At 48.2% G+C, this 22,173-nt stretch overlaps 1 protein-coding gene across 1 annotated transcript in view; it reads left to right on the forward strand.

Annotated features, from left to right (window-relative positions):
• The window catches only part of PLEKHD1 (pleckstrin homology and coiled-coil domain containing D1), a 28,663-nt gene extending 12,256 nt beyond the window's left edge, over nucleotides 1–16,407 (forward strand). Inside the window, exons 5-14 of the mRNA XM_009634194.2 lie at nucleotides 3,025–3,116; nucleotides 5,984–6,036; nucleotides 8,014–8,108; nucleotides 9,091–9,184; nucleotides 10,506–10,684; nucleotides 11,425–11,557; nucleotides 12,784–12,928; nucleotides 14,847–14,996; nucleotides 15,593–15,716; nucleotides 16,190–16,407. Coding sequence (XP_009632489.2) covers nucleotides 3,025–3,116; nucleotides 5,984–6,036; nucleotides 8,014–8,108; nucleotides 9,091–9,184; nucleotides 10,506–10,684; nucleotides 11,425–11,557; nucleotides 12,784–12,928; nucleotides 14,847–14,996; nucleotides 15,593–15,716; nucleotides 16,190–16,259 — 1,135 coding nt within the window. The 3' untranslated portion in view covers nucleotides 16,260–16,407. The remainder of the gene's footprint in view (nucleotides 1–3,024; nucleotides 3,117–5,983; nucleotides 6,037–8,013; nucleotides 8,109–9,090; nucleotides 9,185–10,505; nucleotides 10,685–11,424; nucleotides 11,558–12,783; nucleotides 12,929–14,846; nucleotides 14,997–15,592; nucleotides 15,717–16,189) is intronic.
• Nucleotides 16,408–22,173: the final 5,766 nt, after the last annotated feature.

Here is a 22,173-nt window from a genome sequence, read left to right on the forward strand (position 1 = left end):
CGAAGTTCATAGAGTGAGGTTTTGTTAAATAGGGGAAAGAGGAAAAAATGATCCCAGAATGGGAAGTGTCCTCTGTCCTCTCTCCTTTTGTTTCAGTTTTGTCTGCTCCCTCTTTACATCTGGGGCTGTGTGTCTGCCTGCACAGCTGCTTATGACCTCCACCATCAGAGTGCACTCCGTGATGCCTTCAGCCCTTTCCTCCTTCCCAAACCTCCTGGTTTGATAGGGAAACCACTTATTCCACATGGAGGGGAGCTGACTGATGGTCTCTCCACACTTCTAATGTGTTGTGGATTGGGACTTATCACACTTGCCAGATCTTGAAAGCTTTTTGGAAATGCACGCCACCCTGATTCCCAGCTGCCCAAGCTCTCTTCCCACGCAGAGAGGCTTTTGCCGCTGCCAGTGGGGGAGAGGGGCACGCACTCTCTGTCCATAAGGGCATTCCCTGCAATGGTTAAAAGTAGACTTGATGGGCAATGGGTGGAAAAAAACCCCAAACCAGACCACCAACTCTTTGATGTGGTTGAACCCAGCTGAGAGCTTGTTCTGAGGAATGTGCTAACAGTTATGACACCATGTGCGTCCCCGTGACACTCTGCTGGGGCCATTTTGGGATTGGCACAAGAAAATAGCCTGGTATTTGGGGAAGGAGCAAAAACTGGGTTGTCCTGGTTCTCTCTTGATTTCTGGAAGACATTCGTGGCTGCTGCTGGGTAAGAACCAATTCTCTATCTCTACTCCTTTAGGCCCTTGGCAAAACTACACTCCCTCCTTTCTCAACACTCACACCCTCTGCTTAGGCAGCCCTACCTTCCTATAGCCCATCTCCTTGGGTGGCCATACCTTTGTGTCCCCACTTTCCTCATCCCCATAGATACACAGATGATTACTGTTATCTAGGGAGAACTAGGTAACATAGTACAGATGTCCTGTGGGCTGTGAAGTGCTAAGTGTCTCCAAATATTGGTTGTGGATGCTCCCGAGAAAGGTAAAATGCAGGCAAAGCTACAGAGATGCTCCCAGGGCTGCAAAAGGACTGGAACAGGTGATGTTTGAGCTGTATAGCAAATGGAGACACTATGCAGCTTTGGGTTGTGGGGTTTGGGGTTTTTTTTTCATAGGTGTATTATAAGAGCACTCTCTACTTGTCCCAAGAGACTTCCTAACCCTGTGTTTTCCAGCACTTTAAGCAATGTGGCTTTTTCTGATGGAAACTCATGTGGTAAGAAGTGCAAAATAAAAAAAGCACTTGTTTGCCCCTCAGCTGAAATCATAGCCTATACTTTCCCACTGCTGCACTTACACACTGGCACTGGTTCCAGCAGGGAAAAGGAATAAAATCTTAAATGCTACACAGCGATATGGGTGCATCTTCTAAGTTATACAGCGGTGGGTGTAGTAACCTTTGAGTTACAGACCGGGAAACATCTTGTTAGGCTGGAGAAGGGAGAGAGCACTGAAAAAGTGAATCTAATAAACAGACACTTTAAAGGCTACAGCTGTTTTGAAACCCTCCAAGTAATCATATGATAAACACGGTCATTGTCGTGTGTCCCCCCCCACTCCCCCAAGCTGTTTGCTGTTGGTTTCTCTAGGATCAGATTCATCCTGTATCAGAGAATGTTAGTGGAAAAACACATTCACACCCACATGCTCTCACTCAAGATGAAGATGTCTACCTGTGGGCAAAACATCACCTTTTTAATTAGCGTTCGAATTTTCTCTGTGCTTTAGAAATATCCTAGATGCTCATTAGCTGAAAAGAAACGCAGCTGGCTGCAAAGAGCACAAGGCAGCGCTTGGGCTGCTGGAGCGGTGAGCTGCCTGGTCCCTGGGGTGATGTGTGTTTAATATATGTGTCTGGCTTTTGTAAGAGATGAAGTACAGGTTGCCTTGAAATTGTTTTATAAGAGATTGCCAACTTAACGGTTTCCGAAAAGCCACAATTTCAAATGGCTCACAAAGAGGCCTGGTACAGGAAGGCTTACAGGTATTTAATATTCATAAGCTCCCTTAGGATTTAACAAAGATGGCAGAATTTCTGGGCAGCAACAGCTGTTCCTGTATGTGCATCTATATAAATAGATAAAATATTAATAGATGTGAGCAGCAAACTCCATTTCTGGTTCTGTTTTTGATTTGTATGTCCTTGTCCCTGGTATTTTGTATCTGTGTTAAAGCCTACACTGCCTATCAACTCAGTCAGTAATGGGCATCTGCTCCACAGGCCTTTTTTCCAGCTTAGTTTCATAATGTGTTCAAGAGACCTCGAGATTCTCTGGCCAATGGTCCTACAATAACACAAGGTGTTCTTTGAATATGCTTCCTTTAACTCTCCCTACTCGCCAGCATCTTTTCTGGCTTTTATCTGTGGTTCTTCATGTTACTTTTTCAGGGAGAGGCACTTAAATCACAACATGGGGCCAGGCATCAAACCCTGGTTGCTTACAAGTTTAGCAGAGGTTCCAGGATGGATGGGTGCTGGGTACCAGACAGGCTGACGGTAGAAGGCTATGGGAAGGAGTCAATAAATGGTTAATATTTAAAGGGGAAAAGTGGCTATAGCAGCAAAATGTTGGAAAGGCTGCAGAAGACAATGTCACTGGCAGACGGGAAGTTAGTTTAGTTGAAAGCTAAAATCTGGTTCTAAAATCTGTCGGGGATCCATTTAATGGGTTCCAGGTACATCCTGTTGCATTTTGAGGCTGTGCATGTGCTGGGTTGATCTGGAGAGCTCTTAAGACTTAAGCTCAGTGTAGAAATCTCCAAAACACTGCAAAAAACATTTGAATAGCTGTGCAGTTTTGATGTACAGCTCCTGTATTTAAAAAAGAATAAATTACTGAATGGCAGGGAAATTTCTCCAATTCATTTGTGGAGAAAAATTTAGAGAATCACTGTCCCAAATGATGAAGTCTGTGTGCTTCAATTCCTTGGTAGGTCCCTAGGCTGAGTCCCCTGCCTCAACCTGTGGGACCCTTAGCTCCCTTACACTGTCTGCTTTGTGTCTGCTCTCCCTAGGACCTGGAAGAATGCCCAGCTGGGAGAAGCCATGATCGAGAGCCTGGAAGCCCAAGGACTGCAGCTGGCCAAGGAGAAACAGGAGTATTTAGGTAGGAAACTCTTACTTCCAAAAGCCATAAACCTCAGAATTACCCATTTTGTTTTTCTGGAGTTGTCACTGTGGTCAAGCCAAGCAGCTACAGGTTTTTACTGTTGACTTTTACCAGATAAAGCTTTTGAGTAGGCAGCAGCTGAAATTCACGTTTTGAAGGCAAAGCATGAAAACATTAAGGTAGTATCTGGAGATCTGTGTGGAGTGTGAAAGGAAGAACGGGCCTTGGCCAGCATGCTGCTGTCCTGCAGCTCTGGATGGCTGCACAAATGTTTGGTGCCCCTGGGAAGTTTGGGTGTGCTGATTTCAGCTGCTCACCAGGGAAGCAGCCAGTACCCTCGTCCCCCCGAATCACACAGGACTGGTATTGCTGAGGCTGATCACAGCTTTTCTTGCATGAGTTTTCCTCCTCCTCTATCTGGTTGGTGTGGTTTTGGCCTTGCTCTACTTGGTCTTTGTCTGCATTTGCCCACACTGTTCACGTTGAAAGTGGGTGGATTTACATGGGCTTGTTTGAGGTGTCTAATGGCAGCGGCTAATTTCTCATTGCTCTCTCTGCGGGCAATGGAGAGTGAGCAGTTGCTCCAGATGAACACAGAAGGTTGGAAGAGGCTTCTGGGGGTTATCTAGTTCAATCCCCTATTCGGAAAACCGCCTCTGGATGGCAGTACCCTCCTGACTGCCTCTGGAGGTCCATCTGTCTCTCCCCACATTGCCTATAGCAAAAGCCAAGGGAGAGCAGCCTCTTTAACCCAGATGCCTCCTAAGTTGGAGTGTTCCCCAAGACAGGCCCCTCTGGCCTGGGAGCTGCTTGGTCACACCTGTGAGCCCAGTCATTTGCCTGGACAGTCATCTACTCTGGACAAGCCAGTGGCACCTTTGTGTGTTTTCAGGTTGGTGATGCCTTGAGCCAGGGGTTCCTGGTCTCTACTCCTAACCATCGAGCCACTTGAGGAATCTTGAAGAGCCCTTTGCATTTCTGCATCCATGCTGATCAGGGGTGATCTCAGTATATGGTCTCACATGTAACAGTGGTTGTAGTTCAAGTATCAAGGCCTGTTTGTTCCAGCCATCTAAGCACTGTTCAGACGTGTGAGCTGCTGGATGGGCTGGTACGCAAGGCAGGCAAGGAGGAGTGGTTCCACCCCTGACAAAGGGATAACGGGGAGCACCAAGAGGAGGACCTGGAGAGACAGGAGGAAGGTTAGAAACAGGAAAGTTTTGTCAAAACATTATTTTGCAACCAACAGAGCAGACTAAAGAGCCGAAGAGACTAAAGAGGGCCACAGTGTGATAAAAGACAAGGTGATGGAGGAATAGAGAAATACACATTCTGTGGCAAACAGGAGGTATTTGGAATATAAAATATACGTTCCATTGTGTTCTTTAGTCCATGACAAGAACATTCAGAGCTGGTCAATTGTCACAGTTGGTTACTTCCTTTTGACAGCGATTGTCTATTTATTCCTCCATAACTGCTGAAGCTTCTACCTCATTGGCCTTACCTTCAATGACCTGTGTCCATCCTGTAGTTAAGTTTTGAGGTCAAGCACTGCTCCTGGCATCAGGACAAGGCTCTCTGGAGGAAGCAAACACTGCTCTGGGGAATTTCCTAAATCTCCCCAGAGTTACCTCCCACCCAGCTGGGATCCAGGTTTATCTCTCGGGGTGGGACTTTGCAGAAGCCCATCAAGCCCTGGGCCCAAGGAGGGGCAGAAGAGGGAACGTGGGAGAGCTTCTGTGTAGTTACAGTGCAGTTGTGCTGGGTCCTGGTGAGGAGGAAGAGGGTGAGACAAGGCAGGAAAGGCAGCAGTGGTGGTCAGCAGAGCTTTAGTCACATAAACAGGAGCCCTGCTGTGGGCAGGGGGTAGTAGAGATCTGCATTCCTCCTAGCAAGAGTAATCCTGCCAGCAGGAGTAATCTCTTCAGGAGCCCAGTACAAAGGAAACCGCTAGCATCCTTCTCACCTGGTACTGGGAAGATTTTAAATCCTAAAGTGCTACAGTGGATCTGCCCCTGCTCACACGGCAGCCGGGTGGCAGAGCCAAGAGCTAAACCCTAGGCTTAACTATGAGGAATGTGTTTCTGTCTAGTTTCCCGTAAGCCTAACTAAGAGCTGCCTAAGGCAGAGCCTCTGTTTAAGGTTAGAGCGTAGCAGAGCATCGGTACATCAGGTCGCAGTGTAAGGATCAGAGCGGAGTCTCCAGTGGGCACGCATCCTTCTCGGTAGACAAGCGCAACTGATGTTGAGGGGAACTACTCTTAACGGCAAAAAGATTTGTGGCTGAGGTTGGGGATTGGTACCTGGGCTTGGCTGGGACATCCCAAGGTGACAGTAGGGAGCTTGGCTGGGACATCCCAAGGTGACAGTAGGGAGCTGGCGGTGATGCCGGGGGGGCTGAAGGAGACGGTGATTGCTTAGGGGGGTGGGGATGGGGCACTGAACTGCAGGAGGAGAACTGACTGCTGCTATGCTGTGTGCGACCCTGGGCACCCGCTTAACCTTTCTATGCCCCTGCTGCCTCGTGTGTGAAGCAGAGATAAGGGCGTTTTCCTGGCTCAGCTAGAGGATGGCGAAGGTTAGTTTGTTAATGCTCCTTAAGAACATTGAGAGGAAAGCTTCTGAGGAGTACACAGCAATATGGTTGTTTAGTTTTATTAAGTTATTTGGCAGGAGGGAAATTACAGAGCATCCCATTAGTGTTATCTCAGCCCTTGGAGCCTCCCAGACAGACACACACAGAGCAGTAGGGAATGCTGCGTTTTCAAGCTCCAAACAGTCAGTGTTTCATACTGATAAATACCCCCCAGGACATAAATTGCTTTTCTCTGCATTTTGGCCTTTGTGTATGTGTGTGTTTGCAGATAAGCTAATGGAAGAAACAGAAGAGCTGTGTCTGCAGAGGGAGCAAAAAGAGGTGAGCGTTCATCACAAGCCAATTCCCTTCATCTTCCATGTGGCAGGACTGGGAGGTCGGGACTTGTTGGTTTGAGAGCACGCTAGGTTTCAGGGAGGGAGGCTGCGGAGCTGAAAGGGTCTCCAGCCAACCTCTGGGCCCTGTGGATGAACAGAGGAGTAAGACCCGTGCCACAGGGTGGATCCTGAGGTGTATCCCTGCTCCCCTTCCCAGGTACTTTCCACGCAGCATCCTTGTGATTATGTCTCCAGGAGGACCAGGGAGGAAGATCAGATTGAATTCATATTCACTGGGTTGAATTAAACACTTGTCAATTGGTAGATTCAAGACGACTCTGGCAATCAACTTGTCAGTCTCCCCAGTTAGAAAGCAAATAAATAGACCTGATGCTGTTCTAGTGTAGAGATACCGTTGTGAGAGCCAAGAACCAGCAAAAAGCAATGTGGTTTATTCTTTGGACACACCAGAGATGAGCAAAATAATAAACATTGCACTTGGGAAAGCCCAAGAGAACCCTCCCTTAGATGTTACTATTATACCTTAATTTATGCAGCTTATTATTTTTTTCAAAAATATTCCTAACTTATATTTACTTAGTGTAAAGTAGCTCATTCTCATACTTACACCAAATCTATACTGGTTTTTACAGCACTATTGTAAAGTTATTGTAAGATAGCTTTGCAGATGGGTTGTCCCATTACACGGTAGGAAATGCTGCGTGGATTGCACCACGTTGCAATCTTGCAAACTGCTGCATGCTCTCTTTTCCAGTTAATCCAAAATGGCTCTCGCCCCTCTTTAGCAAAGGACGGCAATGCTGACCTAGGCTTCTCAGGCCTGTGTTTTTCCTGTGTATATTTCTGCAGAGCTAAAGTCCAAAGGTGGCTTGGACGTTCCTTTAGGGCTAGGCTACTTCTGCCTTTGCAGGGTGACATCCGTTTCTGGTGAGGTAGCCTGCTGCACAACCCACAGCCGCAGGGAGGGGAATGCCATTGTCTAAAGACCCTGGAACAAATCTCTGCTCTTACAAAACCACGCATGGTGTCTCCGTTGCTCACAAAGAGCAGATGGGGCCAGGTTTGAAGGAGTTTGGTACGGATGAAGGAGTCAATATATAGCTCACTGAGCTGTGGGCAGCCTGACCTGCTGTGAGCCTGAAAGCTTCAGAGCAAGACATTGGGCAAGCAGCTTGAACCGTGTACCTGCACCATGGAGCAGGAGTCTTACTATGCATTTATCTGGCGCCAGTGCTGTTTTGGGACCTGCCTGGGCCTGCAGCAGGAGTTCTGCCTAGAAGCTGAGGCTGCAAAAGGACCTGATCAGGAGCGGGACCCTCGCTGTGCTTTGTCCTTGTCCCCCTCCATCTGCAGTAGGTCTCGGGTACAACTGCTTCCTCTAGACTAGGGGAAGAGACTCTTTCACAGCTTGAGGATAGCTTGTGGCGTTCAGTGCTGTTTAAGCATGGGTTTATTAGCACAAAGGTAGTGCCAGGCTGATTAAACTGTGCAAAGCTGTAACTGTGCAGTTCGTGTGTTCCTGTCCCAGCGGGGATGGGAAGCAGGGCTGAGATAGTGGAAATATCACACCTCAGGTGCAGCAGTACCGGCGCTGTCATGTTCATGTCTGGGCTTTCTGTACCTGCACATGCAAGTGCCTGGAAATGGTACACGGATGTTGAGCCCAGCTTTCCCGGGGAGCTTTGGACCTTCTATATATGTGCAGCAGAGCTGCTCTGTGCAGGGAGCATGTCTGGGATTTCTAGGTGCTTGGTAACCTGGCTGGGCCTTCTGGATATCTGGAAATCCTCAACTGACCTTCAATCCCTTCTAATTGCCCCTGGACAAAAGCGTGGTGGAGTTGGATGCTCCATGACTCTACATAGCTCAGGTTAAAAGTCCCAGGCACTGTTCACAGGGAAGCTTTTCCTAGCTGTAAGTGTGTCAGCAGAGTACATTCTTGCCTTCTCTTTCGGTGCAGGAGCTTGAGCGTCTGAACCAGGTCCTGGAAGCAGAGAAGCACCGGTTTGAAGAGGTGGTACGGGAGCTGCGGCTGGAGCAGGAACAGATCAGGCGGTAAGGAGGCAAACTGTGCTGGGCAGGAAAAGGACACAAACTCCCACGCTGGGCCCAAGTGCTGCTGTGGTGGTGAATCAAACCAGTTCGTCAAATCCACCTATTTTGTGCATGTAGGAAGGAGATAAATGCTATATGGACCAAAACATATAGGGACTCAACAGGAACAGTTAGGATCTGTTTACCTGCATTGTCTATCGCTTGTGTTGTGACCAACAGAATACAGTTTAGTTTCATTTTGTGTTCAGGGCTCCAGCAACTTCATTTTCGAAGGGCTGGGACATGAGCAAACCCCAGATTAGTCGGGGCAGCATGGCAACGGGCAGGTGCTAGAGGATTTCAGAGAGGCAATGAGTTTGATTGACTGACCAGCCATGTGGGCTCCAGCCATCTGAATCTGGTTTTCCACTGTCAGCTGAATGTCAGGGGGTGGATGATGAAGTTGCCTCACCAAGAATAATTTTGCCGTTTTAAGAGTTACACTGTGCAAAATATGAACAGCAAATGTATTTGGAAACAGAAGGATCAAAGTGCTTCGCCCTGAGTGTTGAAAGGGCATGTTTTGCCATTGCCCTCTTTTTTTTTTTTTCTTTTTTCCTTTTCTCTCCCTAAAATAACATCGCAGGAAAAGCCAGTGTGATTTTTGTGAACCATTTTTGTTTCATAGACCTATATCTTCTTAGATATGACTGCCCTGTCTGAGCTCTTCCGGTTGCAACCGTGGCCTTGCCCTTGCTAGAGAAACACGCCAACAGTTGGTTTTGGTTTGACGATCGGGAGGCACAGGGATCGGGAGGCAGGAGGTACCTGCAGGGTGTTCGAGGCGTGATGCTTCCTGGCAAGCTCCTGACTCTCCAGGGCTGCCTGTACCAACCAGAGGTCACAGGTCCTGCACGAAGCGATCCACAGCCTGCGCAGTCCCAGCGCGGTCTGTGGGGCTAGTGTTCCCCTGCAATAGCTATCACCCTTTTTGCTTCTTCAGGGAGCTAGAGCTCACAGCCCGCTCCCTTAAAGGAGTGGAGGAAGAAAAGAAAGAGCTGCGAAGCCTCACACAGTCCTTACAGAAAACCCTAGAGGTGAGTGACCACTTCTCCCCTCTGAGTGACAGCATTTTGGGAACTATCCATGAGACCTGACCATGGCTGAAAGCAATGTTGTCCTGTGGAATGAATCTAACATCTGCCAGTGCCAGAGTTAAGTCCTGTGTGGATGAACAGGTTCATTTGGTAGCTGATATAAAGGCCAAAATCCCCTGCAGAAAAGGACTAGAAGTGACATGGAGTCCACCAGAACCAAACTTTTCTCAGCAGTCCAGGTGATGTTACGTAGGACCATAACCATAAATTGCAGTTTGGGAAGATCAGGTTGCACACTAGGGAGAGACTTTTCACCAGACAGGTAGGCAGGCAGTGGGAGAGGCTGAGGAACCTCCATCACGGAAGGTTTTTACAACTTGAGTGTAGAAAGCCACAGATGACCCTATCTTGCTGTGCTGACAGACCAGCTCTGAACAAGAGGCTGGACTAGAGCTTACCCTTCCAGTCTGTGATAGCTTTCTGTTCTCTGTGGTGTTTGGTTTTTGGGTTTTTTTTTTAACTCCCTAAGTCCTGGTGGAAATTGGAGCAGCAGAGAGGCATTCCTTATTCACAGAAGGGAGCTTGGTTCCCAGGGAATCATCTGCCACATGGGAATTTAGGAAATGGAGTGTTGATGTATTAAACCCTTTCCTTACTTGATATCACTCTGGCGGGTTGGTGGAAATGGCTTTTCTCAACGTATATTGTTTGTGAAATTTCCACACAGCTGGCCTTCTGAAGCCTCAATGTCATCCTTAATGTTTGTGTCAGATCCTGCAAGTTTGTTCAAAAATCTGCTGCTGATGTTCTTTGAGCTCTTCTCCTTGCCCACAGTTATGGGCATGAAAAAAGAACTGGAAAGCTAAGGAAGGACCATTCATGCCCTAGTTGCACACTGGACCAAACAGTCAACAGGAAACCAGCATGATACGTCCTATTGCCCCGCAGCTAGAAGTACCACAGAGGGGATGCCTCTAGTTCTTGCTGAGGAGCAAGGTGAGGAGGGAAGTCAGGGAAGCTGCCTGCATCAGTGATGCACTAGGGAAGCATGAGGGTCCAGTCCCTGAGCTGGGTCCTTACCAAGATATCATGTCAAAGGAGCCTGCAGGTTCTTGCCTCCTTGCATAGTAAAGGCTATGGTGGAGGGTTGCTCCTCGTGAAGCAGGTACGAAATGAAAACCAGATTTTGTTATTCCTGTTTTTAATCTGAATGAGGCATGTGGATGTAAGGATGGAGGGACTCAACAGGGAGGAGACAGGCAAGAATAGGAGCAGAAATGTTAGCCTTGGCTGATACTCACAATCTCTGCCCTTCTCCAAGGAGCTCTCCCTGGAAAAGCAGCAAATGCTGGAGATGCTGGAAGAAAATGAGAGCCAGCTCCCACCTCCAACCAGCCCCAGCAAGGAGCAAAGCCCCATCTGGGGACTGCACTGCAGCCTGCAGCAGATTGAAGAGAAGATGCAACAACTTCTGGAGGAGAAACTCCTGGCAGAGAAGAGGTGAAGTGGGGGCAGGGGCTCTTACAGTGGTGCCAGAAACAGGGATGTGGGACAAGATGAGATCCAGTGTGAAGAGAGGGGTGGGAAAAGAGATGGCTTTCCCCCTCACAGGTGGGAGGTAATCAGAAAGGGTATGGCTAAATACTTCCAGGCTTAAAATTAGGATCACTTCAAAACTGTTCCCCTGTTTATCCTGAGACCTGCTGAGAGGCGAGATCCTTTATAATTTCCATTTCTGGGTGCATTAAAGGGAAGAGGACATTTTTGCCCTGCTCGGGCTCAGCTGTGCCAAATGACGTGACTAGCTGCTGACTTGCTTTTTGGTTACCAACACAAGCCAAGTCTGGAAGCTTGTCTGGTTCCCATGGCAGGAGTTCAGGTTATAAAAGCTTCAGGGGGGACAGCTGAACTCCTTGCTGCCGCTTGGGCCAGCTCCTTTCAAATCAGGGCTTAGGCACATGAATCCACTCAGTGTTCATGGACTGGTCTATAAAGAAGCGTTTGGTGCTCCTGGACCTTATCTAGGGGTTGATAATGTTCCATTCAAGAGCTGCCCACCTGGATTTCTCCAGGAATGGCTGTGTTATTGAACTGAAACACGGACAGTGCTCCTGTTAGTGCCTCTTTGCTCAGGGCAACCAGGTAGTTAAGTATGCCCCATCCCGATACTGAGCCCCTTCCTTCCTGCAAGTTGTGCTGGGGTGGGAATGGTCATCTGCCTTTGCTGTGACGTGCACCAGGATGAAGGAGAATGAGGAGCGGTCCCGAGCACTGGAGGAGGAGAGGGAGTTTTACTCTTCCCAGTCGCAAGCGCTGCAGAACTCGCTCTCCGAGCTGACCGCGGAGAAGCAGCAGACGGAGAGAGACCTCAAGGTATCCCCTGCATATGTTGCATATTGCTGTCCCTGGGCCCAGAGTTCTCTCATTTTCCCTTTCAGTTCATCCCCTATCAAGCGGGAGACTTGGGGTTTATTTTGTTTTCATTTTGTGGTCGCAAATCTTTGTTTGCCATGTTTCATATCATGGCAACACGTGAAGTTGCCATGGTGTATCTATGTAGCATTAGTATTTATTTATCTTCTCATTCTAAGGCCTGGCTAACACATTCAGTAAAAGTCTTTTCACTCGCTACTGTGAAAGCATCACCTAAAGATGGAGGGAGGACAAAAAAATAAAAGAGGAAAGGAAACGCAATCAAGAATAAAGATTATTTCAAAGAAATTCTAATATGGACATTGCAGAACTGAGCAGAAATCTTCCTTCCTCACTTGTGCTCAGAGAATCAATCTTAAGATTTGTAAATCTTCAGGAACCTCTGCATGAACTTGGGTTCAAAAGCAGAGGAATGCAGGTGAGGTACCAGCCCTCCTTCGTTACCCCGGTAATGGAAGATACCTTAATCTAGGCAAAGGTAATTGGACAAAGTCTGCTATTTTATTTTAACCTAAATAATGTGAAGTTTATGCTTATTATTGCCTGTTTGACACTCAGCCTCCTTCTACAAATATTTTGTCAAAAAAACCTCCGATTCTTTTTTTCCTGCACCTCTAAGATTTTCTTATCCTGTAACCTTCCACTTGGCCAAACTAAAGCAAAGTTGGCCTAAGCTGTATTAGTTATTCTCATTTGCTAAGCTACTACTGATGTTACCCTTTATTTCTAACTTTTCTTGTGTTTTGTTTCTGAAACTAAGTACTGTACACCCCTTTGTGGGAATGGACTGCCTTTATCTGAAGTCCGTCGCAGCTGGAGCGATGTCCTTCTGTTCCTGTTCAGCTGCAAGTACTTGTAAAAGCACAAATTCACGTGTTGAAATGCCATCTCTGATTCCACGTGGTTCATACAATGAGAGGGAAGCTGTGAAAATGAAAGTCAGAGCAAAGGAGAATTACTAAAATAATCTGGACTTCAAATTCAAATTTTTGTCTGAAGACATGAAGAACAACTTTTATGTTGCCTTACAATATTTCTGTTGGTTTTCCTTAACTGTTGTCTTTTCATTGTCATCTGCTTGGTGGGTCCCTCACAGACCTTGTGAGTCAGCAGGATGGCCATCGAGATGCAAGCTGTTTTTCAGCAATGCTTATTCTCTTCCTCAGGCTGAGGTGAAGGTACGCATGGATCTGGAGAAGAGACTAAGGGAAGCTGAGGAAGCATTGCAGAGCTTGGAGCAAGGCTTAAATTCTCTGGATTGCAACAAGGAGAAAGAGGAGAAGATGAAGGCAGATGTCAGTAACTTGAGAAGTAAGTCAGTCATCCATCCCCTCGACAGATGAGCAAGCTCAGAGAGGAAATATTTCTACCCATCTTCCCAGACACAAAAAGAAGTTCCCAGATCAGCAAAGCTGCACATAATGTGCTCTCCTAACTCCTTTGTACCTCAACCACCCCTCCCTTTTGAGGAGCTAGAATGTGCTACGCAGGCACCTGGCGTCTTGCCCTCAAAGGAGAGCAAGATTATCCCTGCCTTCCCTGTTGGGTGGAAGACAAACCTAGGGGCAGAGATGAGCAAATGCTTTCCAAAATGTCAACAGGGCAGCTGTGGCAGAGCTGTAAAGGCTGACTCGGTCTGAGTTGGAGAGAGTCCCTGATTCCCCTCAGTATAATCTTTTCTCATCCTGGTTACGAGAACATCAGCAGTTTAGGAAGACTGTGGTTGCTGTAGCAACATGCTGGTAGGTGACCCAGCAGGTGAAGTTTGGATCCTTATTTAGAACTGAATCACTGCATCAGCCCAGCACTGCTGTGGTTTTTTGGGGTTTTGTTTTGTTTTGGTAAGATGGGCTATTACCCTAGCATCTGACTTGAGTCAGGTTGGGGAATTGGCATCAGCAGCTTCAACTGGGTGAAGTCTTACTTGTTGTCCATCCTCGAGTATAGTGCAGGGGGAAGCTGTTACAAAGGTGCTGTATCTGTGCAGTTAAGGCTTCGTTTCAGTGAAAGGTGGATGTTTTGGGCCAGTATAGAAAAGCCAAAAAGTCCTGTGGCATTCTGAGCACTGTTACATATACAAGTATAAATGCGTGTATAAATAGTTTTTATATACATACACACGTATTTATAATTCATGCATATAAATCTATGTAAAGAAAACAAGTATTATTCAGTAGTTCCTACATCAGATTTCTAAACTGAGACAAAAAGGCATGATTCTGAACTTCATCCCACTGGCTCAGAGTCACGGTAAGAAAGCAGAGCTGAAGTGGATATGTTCAGCTCAGCGTTCAACTAGAGCTGAGCTACCTGCACAGGGCATAAGTGAGTAACCTCTGGCACTGAACGTCTCCTGACACTCATTTCCAACCTTAGAATTTTGGGGGATGTTTTCTTCAGAAGAGTAAGAAGGTAACGATGAGCAAAATTCTAGAGAAAGTGAGGCAACAGCAATGTTTGCTTTAACATCAGTCCCAGCACAGACTGCCTCAGTCTTTCCAAGTGATCCCTGCAGCTTTGCCTTGCCCTTTCACGAATGAGTTGGGGCACGTTAGCACGTCAGCCCTCTGAACAGCAAGGGACCTGCGACAGGCAGGAGGATGGCAAGACTGGAGTGGCAGAAGATAACGCCAGTTAGACCGTAAGAGGGGAAATGGGCCAGAAAAAGCAGCTTGTAGAGCAGAGGGGGACAGAATAATGTTGTTGGAGTTTGGACATGGGACTTTGCATGGAGCCTGTAATGTATGTGCTAGTATTTGCTATGCTAGTAAGAAATCCCTGGCCATGTATGGCCCAGGTGTGTGTGCCCGTGACAGAGTTGCCAACACCTCCCTTTCCGCAGTTAGACTTGACTGGTTTTAGAAGTCCTTCAAAGGAAGCGCGATGGGCAAGGCTTCAGACCCCCCTGTTGCAAGAGAGTTTGAGACATTTTGTCATAATATCAGAAGCTTTTGGCAGCTGAATTGTGAGCAGTTGTGGGAATGACTGATGGGGAATGGATGCTTGGAGCTCTTTCTATAATTTGAGTATGCATTTGTTGGCGACTGGAGGTTTTTGTCAGTTTGAACTTGTTCATTCTGATGATGTTCTGGGGCATCATGGATTGTTGTTCATGAAGATCTAGGGAGGTGTTGAAGGTCACTGCCATCAACAAATGCAGTCCCTTGTGACTGGTTCACTGCTTGAAGTGTCTCTCCCATCACTGCTCACGGTGACATCTTCTCCTCAGAGTTCTTTGAAGAGTGCATCCGCAATGCCGAGCTGGAGGCCAAGATGCCAGTCATCATGAAGAATTCTGTGTACATCCATAAGGCTGCCACTCGGCGCATAAAGAGCTGCCGCTTCCACCGCCGGAGAGCCAGTGCTTCGTGGAATGACCGTAGGTATCGGGCAGCTTCTTACTCCATATCCTGCAGGAGCAGATACGTGCAGATGGGGCTGGCAGAGCAGTAAGGTCTGCAAACGTGGTTATTATTTCATATTCTCTAGCAGTAGAATGGAGCTACAGAGAAACCTGGAGCTTCTCCACCCAGAGAGCAGGCACTGAGTCTGCATACTGGTTGCCTGTCTCATCACGTGTGTCGAAAGGTAATTGCTGTGATGGTCCTGGGCCCCTAAAAAACATGCTCAAAGCTGACTTCATCTGAATGTTTAATCACAGACTGAGTTAGGTTGGAAGGAACACCTGGACATTGTCCGATCCAATCCTGTGCTCAGAGTGGCTATGTGCAAGGTTAGATCATGTTATACCCTAACTCAGAGGCAGCTGTAAAGAAGAAAGGTGTGTTTCCATGCTGTCAGCATTTGCTTCCTCTGAAAACAGTAAGGTGAAGCCATCAGAGTGCAATGGTTGGCTCATCCCTCGCCAGGCTCTCAGTCGTGTTGATCGCATGGCATGTGTGCTCTAGCGAAGACTTGTCTTCCGTCTGTGTCCCAGGTGGACAGGCTGACCTTTCTGCGCTGCTCTCGTTTCAGTGAAGCAGTCCCAGTCCTTCATCTTCTCGCACGCAGAAGCTGAAAACATTGAGGAGCTGAAAGAAACAGCCAAAAGACTGAGCCGGGACCAGCACTTCAGGGAGACTCTCTACCAAATCATGAGGTCGCAAAAGGATTCTGCTTCGGGGGATGAAAAGTGACTCTTGCTGGGAGAGGGCTTCTGATCTCAACTTGCCATTCAGCTCCGCAAAAGTTATGCTGTCGGGCGCTAGGGTCAGAAGGGAGATTTGCCCTTTGGTGGGGAAAGTGGGGGGAAGTTGTGTGTAGGCAATTCCCTCGGTTAGTGGCTTTGCTTTAGTTTGAATGCTCCCTGTAGCCTGGCAGACCTTCTCTGCTGACCACTCCAGGTATGTTTGCTTCAGCTGCTTACATTAAGCCACGTTTTGCCAAGATACCACAGCCGGTGTTAAAGTGAACCACAGACTGTAGCTTAGGAAGTGCCTCTTCTTTCCTTTCCCATCTAGTCTGTCTGCCAAACACAAGTGCTTCTGAGAAAGCCCTTCACCAGCCTCTGCTCCAGCTAATGTAACCTCCCAGCTGGACACAGCTTACCCTGTTCTGCCGGTTCCCCCCTAGGAAATGGCTCACTGCACACCCCCAGTTAATCAGCACTTCGGTGGGGCACGTTTCGTGGCACATTTCCTGAAGACCGCAACAAGCCCAGCCTCCCAAGCACAGGCAAGAATATCAAACACGGGGCAATCTCTTGATACTATGTTATTTCAAGCAAATGGTAGCAACAAAAGGTGAAGACAACCTGAGGATGCTGTGGATTTGGCTCCAAGGAGGATCATCTGCAGCAAAGAGCTTATAGGTAACTCAGCGGCATCGATGCAAGCTGGAGGGAGGATTGTGTTGGGTTGACTGTGGGCAGAACATCCTGGGGCCACCTTTGCACTTTTTTTTTGCATTGGGACATCTGGCTGTGTCACTGCCAGAAGGAGGAGCAGAGCTATGTGCTGCAGTAGGTATTATCTATGGGCAGATGTAGCATGGAGGAGCCTTTGACTCAGCTCTGATGGCTTCTCCATCACCTCTGTAAAACAAACTGGAGGACAGGTTGGTGAGGAGTGTCCAGCAGCAAAACCCACTACCACTTGGAGAATTAAACATTGCCAGCAGCAAGCTGTCAGGGCTGTGGAGGTGGGGAAAGTTATCTCTAAGTGCTGCAGTGAATAGCCTGTGTCCAAGGCTTTGTACTGCTCTCTACCAGTCCTCTTAATTGCAATCCAGGCTTATCTCAGCCAAGTTGGGACCTCTGGCAAGTCAAGGCCAACTGGGAGAAGTGCTGTGGATGTGGATGTTCAGGGGTGGGCTTCTGGCTGGCCTCTGTCCCCTCCCAAGCGCTCACCACGTGGTTATCGCAGGGGAGGATTTGCCCTGTGTGTGGCCATCTTGTGTGTTCCAGGAGAGGAATCACTTCCTTGTGAAAACCTTGCAGACTCTCCCGCCTATTTTTAAACAAGCTGGTGGCTAATAATTGCCCATGCTATAGTAACAGCACTGCCTGGTGCTTACAGAGCTATTACAAGGAGTGGCTGAGGGCACTGGGGTTGTTCAGCCTGGAGGAGGCTGAGGGGAGACCTTATCGCCCTCTGCAACTGCCTGAAGGGAGGGTGTAGTGAGGTGGGGGACGTCCTCTTCTCCCAGGTCACGGCACTAGGACAAGAGGAAACGGCCTCAAGTTGCGCCAGCGCAGGTTTAGGTTAGACATTAGAAAGAATTTCTTCACCCAAAGGGTTGTTAAGCATTAGAACTGGCTGCCCAGGGAAGCGGTCGAGTCCCCATCCCGGGAGGTGTTTAAAAGCCGGGCAGATGAGGTGCTTAGGGACATGGTTTAGCGGTGGGATGGCAGTGTTAGGTTAACGGTTGGACTTGGTGATCTTAAAGGTCTCTTCCAACCTAAACCATTCTATGATTTTTATGACAAGCATGCTCAGAGTGATGCTGTTATCCCCGTGGTATAAATTGGGAAACAAAGGAATAAACAATACAAAGGTGAATGAAGTTAGCAGCAGAGGTATGGTTAGGGCTCAGGGGTCTTAAGTGCAGATTTACTGGGGCTTTCAGGGCTGTACCCCTCATCACTACCCCTGGGTATTACATATGTCCAGTGACACCGGGGTAGCTGCTTGTCTGAACCAGGCTTTGGCTTCTGGTCACCTAATTCATTCCCTACCAAGTCATCGCTGTTTCTAGGGAGACATCAGGGGTGAGGCTGGGAAGGGAGCCCCACCTTGCCAGCCAGAGGAGAGGTGCTGATGCCGGGTGGAGGAGCACACTGGGAGGGTGTGATGCTCCGGAGGGAGTCACTCTGGTGTGACCAGAGGAAAAGCGTTGAAGGCACAGCCTGTGCTTTCCATTTCAGGCAGTTACTGACCAGTGTGCTTCTGCCAGGCAATGGGAGGTTTTACACAACCAGAGGGTCCAGCACTGAAGGCTGCCATTTTGTGATGGCAGGTGATGTGATAGTTAAAAGAATTTGCACCCCTCCTTAGCATACCTGGTCCTTCTGTGTGTTTTCCACTTGTGCTTGCGTGCTAGAAAGCCGCAAATGAATTCTTGCTCCTACAAGGCTGGAGGGCTGTGAGAAAGCAATACAGAGCTGGTTTTCCCCTTTACACTGTCCTCACATCATCTCTGGCTATTTTCCAGTTACAAGGTCTGTATTTATGCAATGCTGGAAGGGACAGAAAAAAGGACAGCCAGGGAGCGTAACTGTAGTTCGGGCAGTTAGGAAAATCACCCTGTGGCTTGTGAATGCAGCACCTCTGATCTATTGCCATCAAAAGCCACAAATATCAGACTTTACAGAAGTATTGCACTCAGGAGGTGGCCGCATCGGGTCTTCCTTTACTGTGCATATTCACAGCAATAAACAAATAAAAGTTACGCTGACTCTAGAGTGAACTCCTGTGTGTTCTTGATACACTGTCACTGAAATAATGTTAAATTGCCTCCGCAGGAGTTGAGATGAATCGTTGTGACACGCTCATTTACTGCCAGCGCGCTTCCTCTGCTTCACTGAGTTGTTGTGTTATGTACTTTAACATCACCTCTCAAAAGGACTGGCTTTATGTAAAACGCTTTCACCCTTGCTACCCGCTTCCACTTTGAAAATGTCTATAAGAAGTTAAAGCCAGAATGTATCAAATCTAAAGAAACCTCCCACTTGCTTACCTGAAGCCGGTGAGCAGCTCCCTGGGTACCCAGCAGGGCGTGCCCAAAGCCACCTGCGGCAAGGTGCCTGCCATCAGTCCTGCCTTGCTGCAGATACCAGGCCTGCGGAGGAACCTGCCACCCTGTAAGCTCCCTAGCAGGGTCAGCACAGAGCTGGGTCTGTGCACCATAGCATCTTAATTGACTGCCTGTCTCCTTATTCTTTTTGAAAGGACACAGAAGTACCGATTTCAACATTATCGGTGTATTTTTAACGCAATGCAGTAATAGGAAGATGGCTTAGGGAGCAACCCACCTCTGTTCAAATGACCTTCGCTAGTAATCCTGGGTCACATCACTTTCTCCTACTGGGAGAACTGGGAATGAGACAAGAACTCCCACCACCGAGGAGTTCCCTAAACTGTTCCCTCGTGTCCGAGGATAGGAGAAGATAGAGGATGGTTTGCGCCTCTAAGATTTCTCTTCAGAAGCTGCAGAACAGCTAGACTGGGTCTGAAAAGCCGGTGGCCATTCTTCCACCACCTCCACCTTCTAGCTATCATCTGGGAACTTCTCCTCCCTCTGAAGACTTTCCTCGTCGTCCCCTTCAGAGGCACTTTAAATTATGGTTTCTTTTGCAGACACGGCTGAACGTGAAGCCTGCTGACTGTCTTCTGTGTTGTCTTGCCTGCTTTTCACAGCGTGAATGGTGGCTCCTGCTAAGGTCAATTTAAGGGTTAATTTCATCCTGTACATAAGATGCACGAAGCCTCCCGGCTGTTTCACTCACTGCTGTAGAAAAGTGATTCCCGCTGATGGACAGGGCTTTGGCAGCTCCCTTGGTGCTCGCTGCCCCCAAGGCTTTGCTCTTGCACAGAAGTAAATGGCAGAGAAAGGGAGGCAGCCCCAGCCCCGCTGCCTCCAATATGCGCTGCTTCTAAAGCAGAGAAAGTGGGCAAGAAATGGAAACTGCCCTTGGGGTCAGGAGTCAATAAGAAAGGATAAACGGTGCCGATGCGTGTTACGCATTGCTGTGCACAGCTTACAAGGGACACGGGCGGGGAGCAATTTTCAGCTACAGAGTATGGCTTGCTTTTTCTCTTTTTTTTAGCTCAAGACGGTAGGCAGGCTTCCTGTTCAGGACATTAGTGTATCTCTTTGGAGAGAAGATGATAATTTTTCACAGAAATAGTCTGTTTTGAATGCTTTTTCATGCAGTCACTTTCTGTGGTTAGTGGAAGGACAGAGGATGCCTCATGTTGAGTCTGGTAAGGAAAAATTTGCTCTCAAAAAGGTGGTCATGCTCTGAAGGTTCAGGCAGGTCCTGGGGCTTGCCCGGAGGCTCAGTGCTTCATTGTGCTGGCGTGACTGTGAAGGATGCTATTATTTTCAGCATCTCCACCTGATATGCCTGGCACAAGGATAATTCTGCAATTTTTCACCTAGTCCACACGCACATTTGTTATCCATCCAGTTTGAGCGCGGCCATGAATGGGAGAAATGACCGAGGCAGAGGGATCTGCTGTAGCCGGTCACTGAAGAGCCGGGTCTGGGGTGGCCTGTCGAGGTGATGGCTACCATGAGCGGGGCCAAGTGAGACCATGAGCTGGGCAACCACATATGGTTTGTTTAACCACCTGCGGTGCCTTTCTTCCCACCGAGGTAACGTCCCTTCCTCTATATTAAGTAACTCATTTACTTCTTACTGCAAGCTTAAGTCTAAAGCTGAAATAGAGGAAGATCCAACTGAGTACTTTGTCAGGTCTGTGAGTCCTTTCTGCTCCTTTCTGTCACCAGTACTAAGTGCAGGACATGACACAGTGCTGGAACCAACATCGCTTTTTTTCAGTGTTGGCAGATCCGACACTTCAGAGGAAGAAAAATTATAAAGGCTGTTTTGCGGGAGTAACAAAGGCACCTTTTGCTAACTCAGAGGTGTTGCAATAAATAACTCAGCAGGGTCATGTGTTCTTATTTTGCTGTATTATAAAAAGTGCAAACTTTGCATTGCTTAAAATAATAAGTGAACTCGCTTACCCTTGAGTTCTTCTTGACTGCACCCCTGCCTCAAACCTCTCTGTGGAAGCCACCCAAGAGCAGAGGAATGGGTCCCCTGTTTCTCTATCATTAATTCCACGGGCAGGAGAGAGCTCCCATTTTCCTCCCGCTGCCTGCAGTAAATGCCAGCCCCTGCTCCTCCACCATCAGGAAAACAGGTTCGGGGCAGGGTGTTGTTGCTTTTGTTGTTGTTGTTGTTGTTCTAAGTTGTGCAAAATAGGAGTAAATATTTTTAGTGTGGCTTGAAAGCAAGCTGTTCATGGTGGCTGCAAGAAAACTGACTTGCTGCAACGGGATTTGGCCCTGTTCAAAAAAGGTGCTGGTGCTCTCAGCCCTGATGGAAGTAGGGCTGGAGGCTCGTGTTAGAGTCACTGTTGAGAGCACAGCCACGAACAGGGCAACAGCGCTTAGGGCAGAGCTCTCTCTTTGGGAGGGTTCACAGGCACTCAGGGGCCGTGGCTGTCAGAGGTAGGCTGTGCTCTTAGGTGCTCTCATGGCAGCAGTGTGCGAGACCGTGAGAAGAATTAAAACCACATGGCAAGAAGGTGGGAATGCTGTGGCTTTTGTAGCCAGATAGAGGAGCAGGCTTACTGGAGAGATTGCCAGAGAGGAGGGATCGTAACTCACTTGGGAACAGCCGCTGCTTTAATTTCTCCTTTCCTTTCTTGATTCTGCCAGAGGCACAACACTCGTGCTTGCTGCAGGCGAGAAGGTGAGGAGGCTTCACCAGGAACAAGACTGAAAGGTAGGAGTGCAGCAGATGTGACTGAAAAGTAGAGCGCTGCCGACCTTGGGTTGGTGTGTTTAAAAAACAACCAAACAAAAAAAATGCATGTGCTATGGCAAGTGTATCTCAGCAAGCAAAAGAAGCTGTCCTATTTCTCAGTAAGCAAAAAACCATCTCGAGTCCCAGCTGGAGTCCAGCCCCAGGTGCTCAGAGGAAAGGGGTCTGCAGCCAAGGCCCTCTTTTCTTCTCCCCAGCTGCTGCTGAGCAAGGCACCGTGAGAAAACACAGCCAAGCTTGCCCTGGCGTGGCCCAGCTGGGTTGCAGGGACATGGTTGACGGTTGTTCTCCTTTGCGGGTAGCTGTGTGTGTGCAGCAGCTGCTCGGGGGGCAGAAGTCAGTCTTTTGGTGCTGGAAAGGTTTTTTGGGTATCTAAACGTTGGCTGGAAGAGGCTGGAAATCCCCGCAACTCTCAATGGACTTGGATGTTTGGAAACTCCTCTAGCCTGGAGCAGCAGCCCTCTATTTGCCTCTCTGATCGTGCGTACGGTACTTCAGACAGATGCTCCGACCTGTGAAGGGATGCAGGGAACAGCAGTGAAGCCAGTGACTCTCTTTC

Source organism: Egretta garzetta, unplaced genomic scaffold (genome assembly GCF_000687185.1).
Source record: "Egretta garzetta isolate BGI_Z169 unplaced genomic scaffold, ASM68718v1 scaffold2, whole genome shotgun sequence".
Lineage (NCBI taxonomy): Eukaryota > Metazoa > Chordata > Aves > Pelecaniformes > Ardeidae > Egretta > Egretta garzetta.